Source organism: Populus euphratica, unplaced genomic scaffold, assembly GCF_000495115.2.
Source record: "Populus euphratica unplaced genomic scaffold, PopEup_1.0 scaffold154.1, whole genome shotgun sequence".
Classification (NCBI taxonomy): Eukaryota; Viridiplantae; Streptophyta; class Magnoliopsida; order Malpighiales; family Salicaceae; genus Populus; species Populus euphratica.
In genome coordinates, this window is record NW_011500042.1 from 140,813 (window position 1) to 154,922 (window position 14,110).

The 14,110-nt window shown below is 27.6% G+C and overlaps 1 protein-coding gene across 3 annotated transcripts; it reads left to right on the plus strand.

Annotated features, from left to right (window-relative positions):
- Nucleotides 1-5,559: 5,559 nt before the first annotated feature.
- Nucleotides 5,560-9,504, plus strand: LOC105107280 (uncharacterized). 3 transcript variants are annotated; one of them, XM_011001161.1, is made up of 8 exons: nt 5,560-5,918; nt 6,203-6,532; nt 6,634-6,808; nt 7,324-7,504; nt 7,593-7,673; nt 7,839-7,946; nt 8,628-8,900; nt 9,155-9,504. In XM_011001161.1, the coding sequence occupies exons 2-8, from the start codon at nt 6,232-6,234 to the stop codon at nt 9,251-9,253; spliced, it is 1,218 nt and encodes a 405-aa protein (XP_010999463.1). In that variant the 5' UTR covers nt 5,560-5,918; nt 6,203-6,231; the 3' UTR covers nt 9,254-9,504. The 3 variants fall into 3 exon arrangements, with proteins under 3 accessions (XP_010999463.1, XP_010999461.1, XP_010999462.1); XM_011001159.1 differs by having other exon boundaries at nt 6,207-6,532; XM_011001160.1 differs by lacking the exon at nt 7,593-7,673 and having other exon boundaries at nt 6,207-6,532.
- Nucleotides 9,505-14,110: the final 4,606 nt, after the last annotated feature.

The following is a 14,110-nucleotide window of genomic DNA, read 5'->3' on the forward strand; positions in this document are numbered from 1 at the left end:
AATTAGTATTTATAATTTGTTATAATTTATTTTTATATAATTATTAAAATGTCTTATTTCATATCGTGAATTTTACAAATTAAATCGTATAACTAAAGTTTTTTCTTTTAAACCGTGAAAATTTTTCTTTTAAATTATGAAAAAGCCACAATTTCAAGGTTCTTTTTAGGTTAAAGCTTTATTTATTTTTGTGTTTTAAAGTTTTTTTGAAAAAAATTAATTTTTTTTAATTTCTTCTCTACTTTAAATTGATATTTTTTTTGGAGTTTTTAGATAATTTTGATGGATTAATATCAAAAATAAGTTTTTTAAAAAAATATTTTTTAATATATTTTTAAGTAAAAACTACAAATACATTCTCTTGGTAGGCTCCTAGTTTGAACAACCTTTTCTTGCAATCAAACCCTCTATAAATTCAATTAAACCTTAGAAAAAATTTAATTGAGTACATAAACATCTGGTTTTGAATTTTTCTTTCTCAAGTTAAATTTTCCTTGCAATAAGACTCTCACCGGTCAAAAATATAATGTCAAATTTCAACCTTTTACATTTTTAAACGTCGTCAACCAATTTTATTCTTTTTTCAGCATTCCAGCATCCTTTTCTCACTCCTATTATTTTTTGAATTTCTTTTAAATATTTTTTGTTATATGTTTTTGTATTTTCTCATTTTTATTTTTTTGTTTTGTGGGAACCCAAAAATGGGTAACAACAATAGCAATTTATAGTAATTTACGAGGAAAGCTATAGTGCTTTCCCTATATATTGTAAGTGTAATTCTAAACTAACTCAATATTTAAAAATAAAATTGAAAAAGATGATTTAAAAAAATCATTAAAAAATCATGTGGAGAAACATTGTAGTAATTCACAATATTTTTTTTAAATTACAAAATTAAATTCTCAATTAGCTAAATATTTAAAAAATAAAATTAATAAATAAAATTAAAAAATTAAAAAAAAACTAAAATAGAAAAATCATGTGGGAAAACAACGTAATAATCCACAGTATTTTAAAGAAAAACAATTACAAAGTGAAATTTTTAACTAACTCAACATTAAAAGCTAAAATTGACAAAGATAATTTTGAAAACAAAACTAAGAAAAAAAAGAAAAAAGGGAAAGCGTTGTAGGAAAAAAATAGAAAGTATTGTATCAATCTACAGTAACATGTGAGGAAAGCTACAGTACTTTCCCACGTGTTTTAGCTTTATATATAATAAAATAAAAAAAACATGTGTGGAAACACCGTATAAATTCACTGTATTTTAAAAGAAAAAAATTATAAGTTAAATTTTTAACCAGCTTAGTATTAAAAAGGTAAAATTTTAAAAATAATTTTGAAACAAAAAAAACAAAAAGAAAAGAGAAAAAAGATGATAGTATTGTAGCAATCCACAACAACATGTGAGTAAAATTACATTACTTTCCCCTCATGTTTTAGCTTTACGTATAATGGTTTTTTTCTCCTAACCTATTGTTTTTAAGTATATGGGATAAACAATAACAAAACCAAGTTCAATTAAAAAAAAAATCCCACCAAACTTGTAAATTGGAACAATGTGGATTACCCTAACAAATAAATAAATCATTTTAACCTTGTAAAAATGAAAAATTAAAAGAAATAAATTACAAAATTTAATTTTCAATTACATCAATATTAAAAAAATAAAAATTTAAAAAAAGTGAAAAAAAATTACAATTTTTTTAACCAGCTCAATATTAAAAAAGTAAAATTAACAAGATAATTTTGGAAAAAAACTTAAAACTAAAATAAAAAATAGAAAAGTATTGTAGAAAAAAAAAAAGAGAGAAAGTAATACACTATGAGTGAAAAAATAAAAAAAAAATGAAAGAAAACATGAAAAAAATACACCATGAATTACTATTATATTCCACAATGTATTGGATGTAAATAAACAATAAATTTCCAATGCATTTTAGCTTATTATTTAATAATTCATTAATTCTCTCTCAGAATTATTAGTAGTGATGTAATTAACTACTCTTTTTGACTAATAATCTTTTATATTATAAAAATATTATATTTTTAAAGTGTAACTCTTACATTTTTAAATATTACTATTATGCTAATAATTATTATTGTTACATTGGATATATTGACGATCTCATTTAGTAAAAAGAATAAATTAAATAAAAAGTTTAATAATCTAATTTTATGATAATTAGAAATTGAAATTGATCTTCATAAATTATATTTTCAGGTAAAAACTCGTTATGCTAAAAAAATATAAAAATTATTTTAGAATATTATATCTAAAATAAACTATATTATTATTTAATTTCAATAATAATACTTATGCATCTATGCTATTATTTCATCTAAATTAAATATTTATATTTATCGGAGATAAATTAAGCTTTACATAAAAGCCTAGCCCTCTTTTATATATATATAATATAAAAGTCAGTTTGTAGCAACCCACCGTATTTTTTTTTGGCTTGCCTAAGCAATTTGGTGGAATAATTATCTATGGACTTGATGCCCCACCATGAACTGACCTCTAACTCCAATACGCCTCTCTCTTTTATTTTATGTTACTTTTTATACACTAATCATGATTCATGACACAAAGGAACAAGTGGCAAAGTATTTAAAGGATTGTTTATTTGGAAAAGTTCGGGTTGGCTGCCCGAATATTGTTAAATCTGATCAAAAATTGATATAAATCACACTTTAAATGTATAAATTTGTATCATATACATAGAATATTTATAATTTTACTATATATATATATCTATGTATAATTTATTTTTTATTTTTTATTAAATAATTAATAGTATTCAGGCAAGGAATCCTCAAGTAGATACTTAAAATATGATGTTTAAAATATAAATATTTACATTTTTTATTTGATAAAAAATAAATAAAATATAAATATAACACAAATTCAACTTGGCTGTATCTATTGTCATCCTAAATTTTAATAGTCTCAAAATCAACTATTTAAAAACTTTCAAAATGTTGGGAATGATGGCATTAAAAAAATAAAATAAAAAGCATCATTTTTTCATTATAGCCCTAGACATCATACATTATAGATTGAAACAATAAAATAATCATTTTATTTTTATTTCATAAAATTATTAAATTGATTTTTTACTAAGTTCATTCATCATTGTTAAATTTATTAAAGACAAATAAATTTTTTATTTTTTTAGCACAATAAAATAATCATTTTATCTTTATTTCATAAAATTATTAAATTGATTTTTTACTAAGTTCATTCATCATTATTAAATTTATTAAAAACAAATAATTTTTTTACTTTTTTAGCATAGTAAAATGATTGAATTACTTTTTAAATCAAAAAACAAATTAAATTGGCTTCCAAGAACTTTTCAGTCATTTCATTTATTCTTCATTTATTCTATTATAGTAAAATGACAAAATTATTTTTAGAAGTATCGGCTACAAAACTCACTTTCAAAGGTTTTTTTTATCTTTTCAAGCAATCTTTTTATTTATTTTCAAGTTAATCAAGAGATTATTTATTATTTTAATAAATATAAAATATTATTATTTTTTAAATGATTGGCAAGTGAGCAAGTAAGTCATGTTCATACTCTTTAAGCGATGCATTAGACACTGCGAAGTGTCCAAACATTAGCTTTTATGATGACATTTGAATCGACATGATACCCCTTTTATGTTTGGGTGATTTATGTAGATTTGATTCTTATTCTTTATATTTTTTTATATGTTAGATTTGATTTTTATTTTGTAAATTACTATTAATTTTATTTAAGATAGTTTTTTAAGTTATTTTTTTTACAATTTCAATCTTCTTTAATTTTTTTTCCTATTAATTTTTTTTTATTTGCTTGAAATTCTTTGTTGCTAATTCAAATATGTTATATAGATATGCATCTAGTCACGCATTTATTCTTTTCAAGGGCTCTCTTCTTTTCTGATTTATGTTGTATAGACACGCTTCTCTATTACATCATGAACAAACGAAGAATAAACAAACAACACATACAATTAAAACAACACACACGTGAAGATATACTAAGTGGTAGCACGTGCTACTTTTACTATGATGCTTTTCTAGCAGCCTTGAAGAAGTTCTCAAAGTCTCTAATCTAACAAGTTGGAAAATATTTTCTTCTCGTATTTCTTTGATAACTTCATAGCGTCTTCTTTTCTTTTTAAAGACTTGATGTATCAACAAACCCTAAATTGAAAATTTATCAATTTCACAGCTTCAACATTGTTGAGATATTCATTAATGGAGTTGAAAAAACTGAAACGTTTTGCTTTCTACTTGAAATTTAAGCAAGCATAGAGAGTTATTAGTGATATGCTTACGTTGTTGAAAAGGATTGATTTTGATTTGGGAAAACCTATGGACTTAATCTAAAAACAAAAAGCTCTAAATTATTCATCCACTAATAAATAAATAAAACAAGTATTAGAATAAAGGGCATTTTCTTGATTGGATTTTGTTGATTTCTAATAAGGAATCTGGAATGACATCCCAAGGGAGATGGGTTTTTTTTCTATTTTGTTTTGCTTTTTTGAAATGATATAATATACACTAGTCATTCTAATAAGAACAAAATAAAAATGATAGTTTCGTTAAAAATCTAAAATCAAATCAATTAAAAAAACTTCTTGAGTTTTAATATTTTTTTTTGTAGAATTATTGATGGTGAAAATCACCTCCACTCATTTGTTATCTTAAAACGAAATCTATAGGTATCAAAATCAAAGTAATTAGTGGTTATAATCAAACTATTCAAGAGTTTTTTCTATGCTAATTTTTTTTTTAAAATTTTTGATAGCTTTCTTTCTCTTGCCTCAAGATTTAGGACCTGAAACGTAAAAGAGAAATTGGAATGAAGCAATATATAAAAAATACTAGGGAGAAAATATTAAAAAAAAAGATTATATAGATTAAAGTGTAGTTTCATGCGCACCAGGTGCTGTATATATTAGATAAAGGTTGTTAATTTTTATCAATATCAATTTTGATCCTGGTTCTTTTAATTTTATTTTTACAATAATTAAAATTTTAATTATATCAAATTGACCTATTATTTAATTTGGGAACAACATTAGACACACGATAACATGCAATCTAAAAAGAATTAAAAAATATAGGAAAACTACAACCTGACTTTTGAGTATAAATTGAAAGAAATCTAAAGTTCATTGAACATGAGCAACGCAGTGAAATTCCATTTTTTTTTTTAAGGTTTAGGTGAAGGTTGTGATTGTTTTTAAAAATTAATTTAAAATTAAAAAAATTAAAGAATTTCACCTTAATAGTGTTTGTGTGTCCCTTTCCCACTTTATTTGTTCTTTAATAAGATGAATGTTTTAAAGTCTGGTATTAGTATATTAAAATAATATAATTTAAAGTTAAAAAAGTAAAAGAATTTCACCTTAATTGAGTGTTTGTGTGTGTCCCTTTCGCTCCTTCTCTCTTTTTTCGAAGTGTTCAAACCCTTCGTAGTGAAGTAGCTTAATTGAGTGTGTGGGGGTCCCTTTCCCTCTTTCATTGTTTATACATTCATTCGATTCGATCTCCAATTTATCCTGTCAAGGCCAATAATGGAGATGCCCATCCTCTTGCCAAAGCATTGTACAAAAAAAGTATTTTGGTTGACATTTATGGTTTATACGTATATTCAATCTGGTTCTTCATTTACTAGTAGTAGTAATGCTCAATAAGGGATTCATAATAATGCTCAGCTTATTTTTTAAAATATTCATCGTTCAAATTCAGTCTTTATTTATTTTCTATAGATATTTTACTCCAGTTCTTTTCCCGCTTTATTCTTTCTTTCTATATGGTTCTATATATACATTCTCGCATTTATGTTGCAACAATATAATACCTTCAGAACAGAGCTACTGTTGCACGATCATCAACAGTTTTTAACTCTCAGGTATGATCGTCCCTCTACTGCTTTAATCATACTCTGTTTCTTCGTTTTTGGGTCTTAGTTCTTAGCTTAAATAAATCATTGTTACTAAAATGATCGACTTAAGCAATTCATTGCGACATTAGTTTATCTGGGTTGTTTCTTTTTTCTTTGTTATTCATGTTGTGGTCATCTGTGACTGGATTTTTCCTGCTTTCTTCTGGGTTCTTGAAAGTGCAGAATTTCTTTTCTTTTCCGGTAGGTTTCTTTCGGCTTACTTGTTTCAATAATGTGTTCTCTTTGGGCAGCCAGGCCACATACGTTTCCTGTAAATTTGATGGCTTACATTCCTCCACACAAGCGGCATTCAAAGGATGTGAGAACGGCATCCCCAATTCCAGAGACGCTGCACCCTCAATTTCAAAGAAATATGAATTTGAGAGCATCCACTTCTCGTAAAAAAAAGAGTGGAAAGATTGTTGATGCTGACACTACCATATATAAATGGTTTGCTGTTGGCTTGGACGAAGATGGCCAGTTTCCTCCTTACATCCATCTCGAGCCGATTTCCTTTGAATATTATGAGCGTAAAACTGGAGAAAAGTCTCTGGTCTTGGTGAATAGCATTGTAACTGAAGGTTGGTGTTCCATCCTTTTCTGTTAGTTGCTTCTTCCCTTGAATGGTGTTTGAGTTAAATGTTCTTGTTATAAATTTTGTATTAAATTTCATGCAATGAAGAGGATAGCAAACTGGAAAGGAATGGCTCCAGAAGTCCATGGGAGATTATTGCGGAAAACGTACTGCAAGAACTACTCTCTTCGTTCGAAATTTTGAGGAATGAAATGGATGATCAGGGTTCTGAAAAAATAAAGCCAGAATTGGTTGCTCGAGTTGGCAAACTCGCTTTTCGTGGGTGAGCAATCCAACTTCTCTCTATAGATATTGCAAATTGAGTTAATGTTAATTGGAACATCATCTTTTTTCCAACTTATGATGCCTTTTTAGATGGAAGGACACAGAAATCTGTTATGCAACTGAAAATTGCTTATGTTGTGAAGTTGCCTGGAATTGTCTTTGTTTATTCTCCATGACATACTCAATGAACTAAGGGAAGAACGTAAGCGTATAAGTGTTTGTTCCTCCATATAGGACCTCGACTGGGGTTAATATTTTGATTTGGTTTGTTCGACACCTGAGTGTATCATATGACTTGATTTGCTCTAGTGATTGCTTTGATCGCAGCCAAACAAATTGTGCTGGTGCTCTATCAGTGTAACGTAGATATTATTGATATACATATATTAGAAGCCATAACTGCCTATGTTAAATGAAACTCATATTCTCCATCTGTGCATAAGAAACATGTTTTATATTTCAGTTCTACAAGGATAAGCAAGCAAGAATTATTATACAAATTGTTTGATGCAGGAACTATTTAATGGGACTAGAAAGCGTCAATAAAATTCAGGTTGAAGAAGCCATTTTGAGACAACTCAACAGATCATTATACACAAACATTCCTTCTTCATATATGGAAAATATTATAGATGGAGTGGTCCCAGCGATCGGAGTTGATTATGAAGAGGAGAAAGATGTTTACATTGTAAAGGTATCCCTTTTGCTGCATACCGACTCTTGGTACTGTTTTTCTTATGTTTTTAATTCAATTTGTCACTAACTTTTCTTCCTTCAAGCAGTTGTCTGATAATACACGGCCAGATGCCACTATTTCATGTAAATGCAGTGTGCTGGAAAATAAAAAACTTCTGCTCTACAAGGCAGGTTTTGTAGAATTAATTTGTTTTTGGTAATTTGTGCTTTATCAGTGTGACATCGTGTAATCTCATGGACACCTTCTCATATTCACTTGAGGATTTAAAATGGTTTCCACTTTTATTCTTTTGCTTGTTCATGGAGTATTAAAGTATAAAGATTTCTTGTAGGTTAAGCTAAACAAAGTGCGCCAGCTGGTCATAGATGTATCATGTCTTGATAAGAATCTGGACCTCAGGCTAATGCTTAGCACCAGCAGGATCTTAACATCTCTAACTGTAAGTTAACATCAGAAATTTAGCTACAATCATACTGCATGATCGTTCGACACTCATTGAAGAATGAAACCCAGCAGAAACTTGTTAGTGAAAAAACTGAGCAAGCATCCTCCGTTTGTATTTTCTTCCAATTGCAATCTTAATCGTGTCTAGCCAGTGCTTTCTCCATTTCAAAGAATGTCATGATGGAAAATAGCAAGTAATCTTTATCCTAGAACTTAGTTTGATCACACCTAGAAGAGAAGATATGTAAAACAAGCATTGAGTAGGCTTGCACTAGCGAGATAGGTTAACAAGTCCAGAACAAAATTTAGAAGGTTAAAACTATCTTCCTGGATATTGGTCTTTCATGCTTGAAAAATTAATGATTTTCATAGTTGGAACAATGATTTCCCTAGATTTGCCTTGGAGGTTTTCATCTAGAGTCTAGACAGCGCAAAGCTGCTAGTGAGTAATTTATTTCCAGCATGAAAATTTTAGTTTATTAAGCAGAAGGCAATGATTTGGGATTGGCTACTTACTAACTAAGCCAGATTATTCTTCTGATAATCATATATACTGCTTAAAATATCAAAGCCAATAAACTTCATTGTGGTAGACACATATTCTGTTAGAGATATAATTGGAATTTAACTCCTGATAGTGACGCTGTGGAGTGACTGATTGTATGAATCGATGCAGGATGAGGAGATGAATAGCCTTAGAGATCTGATCAATTCTGCAGTTCTAGATTCAGATATGAAGGGTGGATTAAGATGGCCCCTGGGGGAGGAGGCATCTTCTGGTGGTAGATATAGTGTCATTGGGGTTTGGCACACAGTAACCAAAGCCTATACAAGTTCATCATTTAGGCTGATTGCAAGAGATGCCGATGGATACGATTTTCAGACTGGAACTGGGGAAACTCTTAGAGAGATTTATCTGAAGTTGAAAAGAATTGTTTCAGAAATACAGGCAAGTTCCTTTATTGGTTGACTTTTCCCTATGCCTCATGTTGCTTTGGCTCACATAAAACTTCTAATTTGTGAGCTTTCTAAGACCCTAATGAGAGCATCCAGAGCTGACAGATTTATTAAACGCCTCTTCAGTTAGTTGCTCTTTATTATAAATTATAAAGTTTCCAGATTCATGCCCGTGTTAAGCTGTGCTTTTAATATCTTCTAAAACATTTTTCTTGTATTTAAAGCTGCTTTTGTTGAATTATGAAGGAACCGGGAGCTGAAAGTGATTCAATCTCCAAAATGCTCGAGGACAGCTTAAGACTGATATGGGACAAGTTCTTATGCTGCGAACGGTTTCCAACATGATCATTCCAGTTTTAATTCTCTTTTCTTCCTCTTCAGCATGGAAAGGGGGAGAGCCCCATCTTGTCTGGATCGTATCCCATCTCGACGCGCTGTTTGCAAGTCCGAATTCTCTCCTCTCTGTTAATTCTAGGCTTCTTTACATCTCTGTTTCTTTCTTTCTTTGCTTTGCTTTGCTTTCTTTCTGTTATATTTGGATGGTTGGAGTGTTAGTTTTTATAATTAAACTTGAATAAAAAAACTGATTATCGTAATAGAGTTTTGAGAGTTTTATTTATTACATATTATCTGATTTAAAAAATATTAATGAAAGTGGTATTAAATATCTATATAAGAAATGTAAAATAAAAAGTTTCTTAATTTATATATTGTCACGATGCATTTTCTATAAAAAAAGATTTATGAATAAATACTTGTATTGGTTTGTACACAAAGAACCATATATTTTTTATGAAACCATGATAAAAAGGATAATTAAGTTAACTTCTAGTTCTAGCAACGTATAGAGATGTAGATGATAATAGTAATAATTATAGGAGTATAATTATAGATACAATGAGAATAAATCAAAATTATATAAATATATATATTCAATTTGATATGAAAAATCAAATGCAGATGTGGCAAGGTTTGTTTTTAAACATTTGAAAGATTATGATGATTTATTATGAGTTGGGTGCCCAAATCAAAGTAAATTATTAGTCATTGCACATGCGTTCACTATCCAGTCAAATTATGGGCAGAGTAAAGCCGGTTATGAAACAAATCATTGAATGGATATGAAGTATTTTCACTTGAAAGGAATAAGTTGAAAGAGAACTTTTATATTATTAAATCTATAATGGAACCCTTTGGCCCAGGAATACCAAAAATTGACACGTGTCCAAACTTTTACATGTTATACTATCTTGAAAATGCATAATTGACTAAGTGCAAAACATGCAGTTATGCTTGGTATAAACTCATAACTGGTAGGGGAAGAACTCTTCTCACATAAAGAAAAGTAAGATAATTCTCAATTACTTTTAGATTACAGAGATTATTCAAGTTTCCAAGAATAACTAAACACATGATATGACATCATTCATATAATGTGATGGATGAAGTCATGGTGTACATTTCCAATGGTAAAGCCTATAAACAATTGAATAGACTACATTTTAAGTTTTTGATGGAACTATGAAACATAAATGTTAGGTTATGTACAAACAGATTCAATCTATTCAAGTTATATTGTACATCATATTCTTGTTAGTATGTAATACTAGGGGTGAGCAAAAACCAAAAAACTGATTAAACTGAGAAAACTGGAAAAAAAATAACTGAAAAAACCAAACCATGAAAAAAAACTAATTAAACCGATTAGAATTAAAAAAAATGGTTTGGTTCGATTTTGATTTTATAAGCCTGAAACTAAAAAAACCTAAATCGAACCTTAACCGAACAAAAACCGAGCCAAACCGGAAAACAATCGAGCTAGTCGGTTTGAACTGTTTTTTTTTTTCAAAATAACTGAACCAAATCGAAACTAGTCAGTTTGAATTGATTTAAGAAAAAAAACGGGTTTTGGTTACTTTTTTTTTTATAAAAACAGAACCAAACCAAAAATGATCACCCCTAGGTTATAATAGTTTACAACTTGCTAGCGAGAATGTGTATGAGGACGGAGTTCACGTTCTTATCTACGGTCATACTTAGTCCCAATAATCAGGATAGGAATATAAATGTTTGTCTTTAATAGTTGATTAATGAGTTGAATCAATTGTGAAAACAAAGTTTTCAAATGAAAGCAGCTTTAATATGAACTATAAATGAAAGATGGTTTTTAGTTGGAGTATACTTAGAAAATTAGCATGTCCATACTATATGGAAAATAACAAAGTCTTCATCATACTAAATGGTGGTAAAGTGTTTTTTTTTTTTTCACTGGAGGTTCTTCACAACTAATCATAAGTATAGAAAGAACTAAAATGACTTTTTTATAAGTAGAGTTGAAAGGGATTTTGCATTGTCGGTACTATATAGTGAAGAATTGTATGACATGGATGTGAAGGGAAGACAAAGAACAACTTGAAGGCTAGAATGAATATACCTTTTTTTAATTATTATCGTAAGAATATGAAGTAGGTTTATGATAAGTCACGGGTCACAAAGTCCATAGTTAGTTTCGTCTTAGATAAGAATGCATAGTTAGTTGTCTACCAATATCTTAATAATCTTTATTTTTTTTTATGGATATGCTTTAAATATATATAGATTGGTGAATTTAGAGAATGACATATTATATGAAATGAAGAGCCATGACTACTATATATTTATGCAAATACTTATTCCATTTGCTTACCGAGATTTATTGCTAAAAAGGATATAGGATGCATTAACATAGATTAGTTACTTTTTTAAAGATATATAATATAACAAGTTGCAAACTTAACATACGAAAAAGATTGAATTGAATATAGTCCAAAAATGCTGTAAACTTGAGATTATATTATCTTCTTATTTCTTCAACTAAATGGAGCATCTACCTATATATGCATCGTTTGAGGAAAACATTAGAGACCCTATCTAATACAAATTAATGTATCCATTCGATAAGTTAGGTGTTACTAATGCATCCTAATTAAATTTCTATTGTATTGAAAAAAAATAAAAACATTTATTTAATTCCATGTAGATGTTTGTTCAACCTTATAAAAAAATTAAAAATAATTTGCATGTTGAGACTTCGATATGCAAGACATATATTGTCAAAGAGATGTTAATATTTATTTAATATCATTTTTAACCTCATTTAAGAGCAAGAATCAATTGCATTTCAAGACATAATGATGCTTGAGAATATACTTATATGTAGTGAGGAGAAGATACTTAATAGAAATACCACTACCATTCTAACGGTCTTCTAGTATATATTTCAGTTTACCTTTGACATTTTAAATGCCTCGAAAGGTTAATTTATAAACTCAAATTATTTTTGGATAATTGTTATAACATTATGAAATTTAGGAATTGTTTATTGTTTTGTATAATATTTGGATTCTTTTTGAAGGTGGTTTATGATTTATGTTTGGGTATATGTTTGATTTAGCATGAAATTTGAATATAAATTCATGAAATTAATAAGATTTGTGTGGATGTTTCGTGTTATTTGGTTTTAAGTTGGTAACTGATTAATTGTTTTAAATTGATATCGCAGTCAAAGTAGTCTTGATAAAAAAATATTTTATCTACATCTTGCCAAATACGTCATTCGTCGGTGTGTAATTTTAATGATCGGAAGACAATTTAGCAATTAAATTTGGGTTCCCCGTATTTTTCTACACTCACGTATTTAATATTTGGAATTGTACCCTGCACGTGAGATGCTTTTATATATTAAAAAATTGGTTCCCTTCTACAAAAACAACAACAAAAAATCTTTCTTTCAAAAAATATAATTTTTATTTAAATTGTGTACGACTAAGTCTCTCAAAAATAGATTATATATGTTTATAAAAAAATCATTAAAATATAGTTTTTACTATGCATATTTTTATTTATTTAATAACTAGTTTATTATAGCAATGAGAATTTGATCTATATTTTAAAAACACCAAAAAAAATTATTTTGTCTCTTTCAAAATCATTAAAAAATTATGTAAGATGTTTTCCCAATTTTAAATCAAAGAGTTTTTTTATCATTTATTTTATATGTTCTAAATTTTTACCAATTTTTTTTATTTTGTTTAATATTTGAGATTATGAACTTATATATAAGATGTATTTTCAGTATTAAATAAAAAGACTGTTTTTTTTTTTCCTTTTTCATGTTTTGGTTTAAAATGACTAGGTTTTAACATGATAAGATAGGAATTTTTTCATTGAAAAAGACTTTTCTTAAACTTTAAACAGACCAACGGTTAGAAAAATGCAACAAGATTTTAGTTTATTTCAGATAAATAACAATGTTCAGATAAATAACAATGCAACTTACTCTAAATGAGGTATTTTATGGGTGATATGTCCTCTTTATTCACAACATGTTCCCTTATTTAGACTTTCTCAGACCAATAGGTTTTCTGGTTATTGTAATACTATGTGACGACTTTCATTCTTTTGATTTCATTGATAAAGAGTAAAAATTCCTTGTTTTTTCCACCATACCTTTTCACGCCAATCCCATTTCGAGAGGATGATTGTTACGATGCCATGCATGTGTGACAATTATTATTATTATTATTATTATTATCATCAGCATCACTACTACTATTATTATTATAAGAAACTATTATCACTACTACTATTACCACTATTATTATTATTATTATCATCATCATCATCACAACTATAATTATCATTACTATTATTATCAAATTTACTACCATTTATCCTATTATCATTATCATAAAAAACTATCACTATCACTATCACTACCATCACCACCACCACCACTAATTTAATTATTATTATTATTATTATAACTAACATTACTATTATTTTTTTTTATCATCATCATTATCATAATTATTAATATCACTATTACTATTATTACTTCATTATTATTATTATTGAAAAAAATAAAAACCATGAACTTGATTTGAAGGATAAAATTTAAAATCACAAAAACTTTGATGAAAGGGGAAAAGAAAACAATAAAAAAGAAAAAAAAGGACCAAATTGAAATAATTATTATTATCATTTAAAAAGAAATGATAAACTTAATTTGAATAATAAAATTGAAAGTTATAACTTTGAGAAAAAAGGCAAAGAAGACAACAAAAAAAAAAGAGAGAAAAGGGACCAAATTGAAATCATCATCATCATTAAAATAAATCACAAACTTGATTTGAAGAATAAAATTGAAAGTCATAAAAACTT

Coding starts and splice junctions, on each gene's coding strand:
- LOC105107280 (XM_011001159.1), top strand. CDS start 5,848: ATGTTGCAACAATATAATACCTTCAGAACAGAGCTACTGTTGCACGAT. Junction 6,533..6,633: donor GAATAGCATTGTAACTGAAG/GTTGGTGTTCCA, acceptor CATGCAATGAAG/AGGATAGCAAACTGGAAAGG. Junction 7,674..7,838: donor AAAAACTTCTGCTCTACAAG/GCAGGTTTTGTA, acceptor GATTTCTTGTAG/GTTAAGCTAAACAAAGTGCG.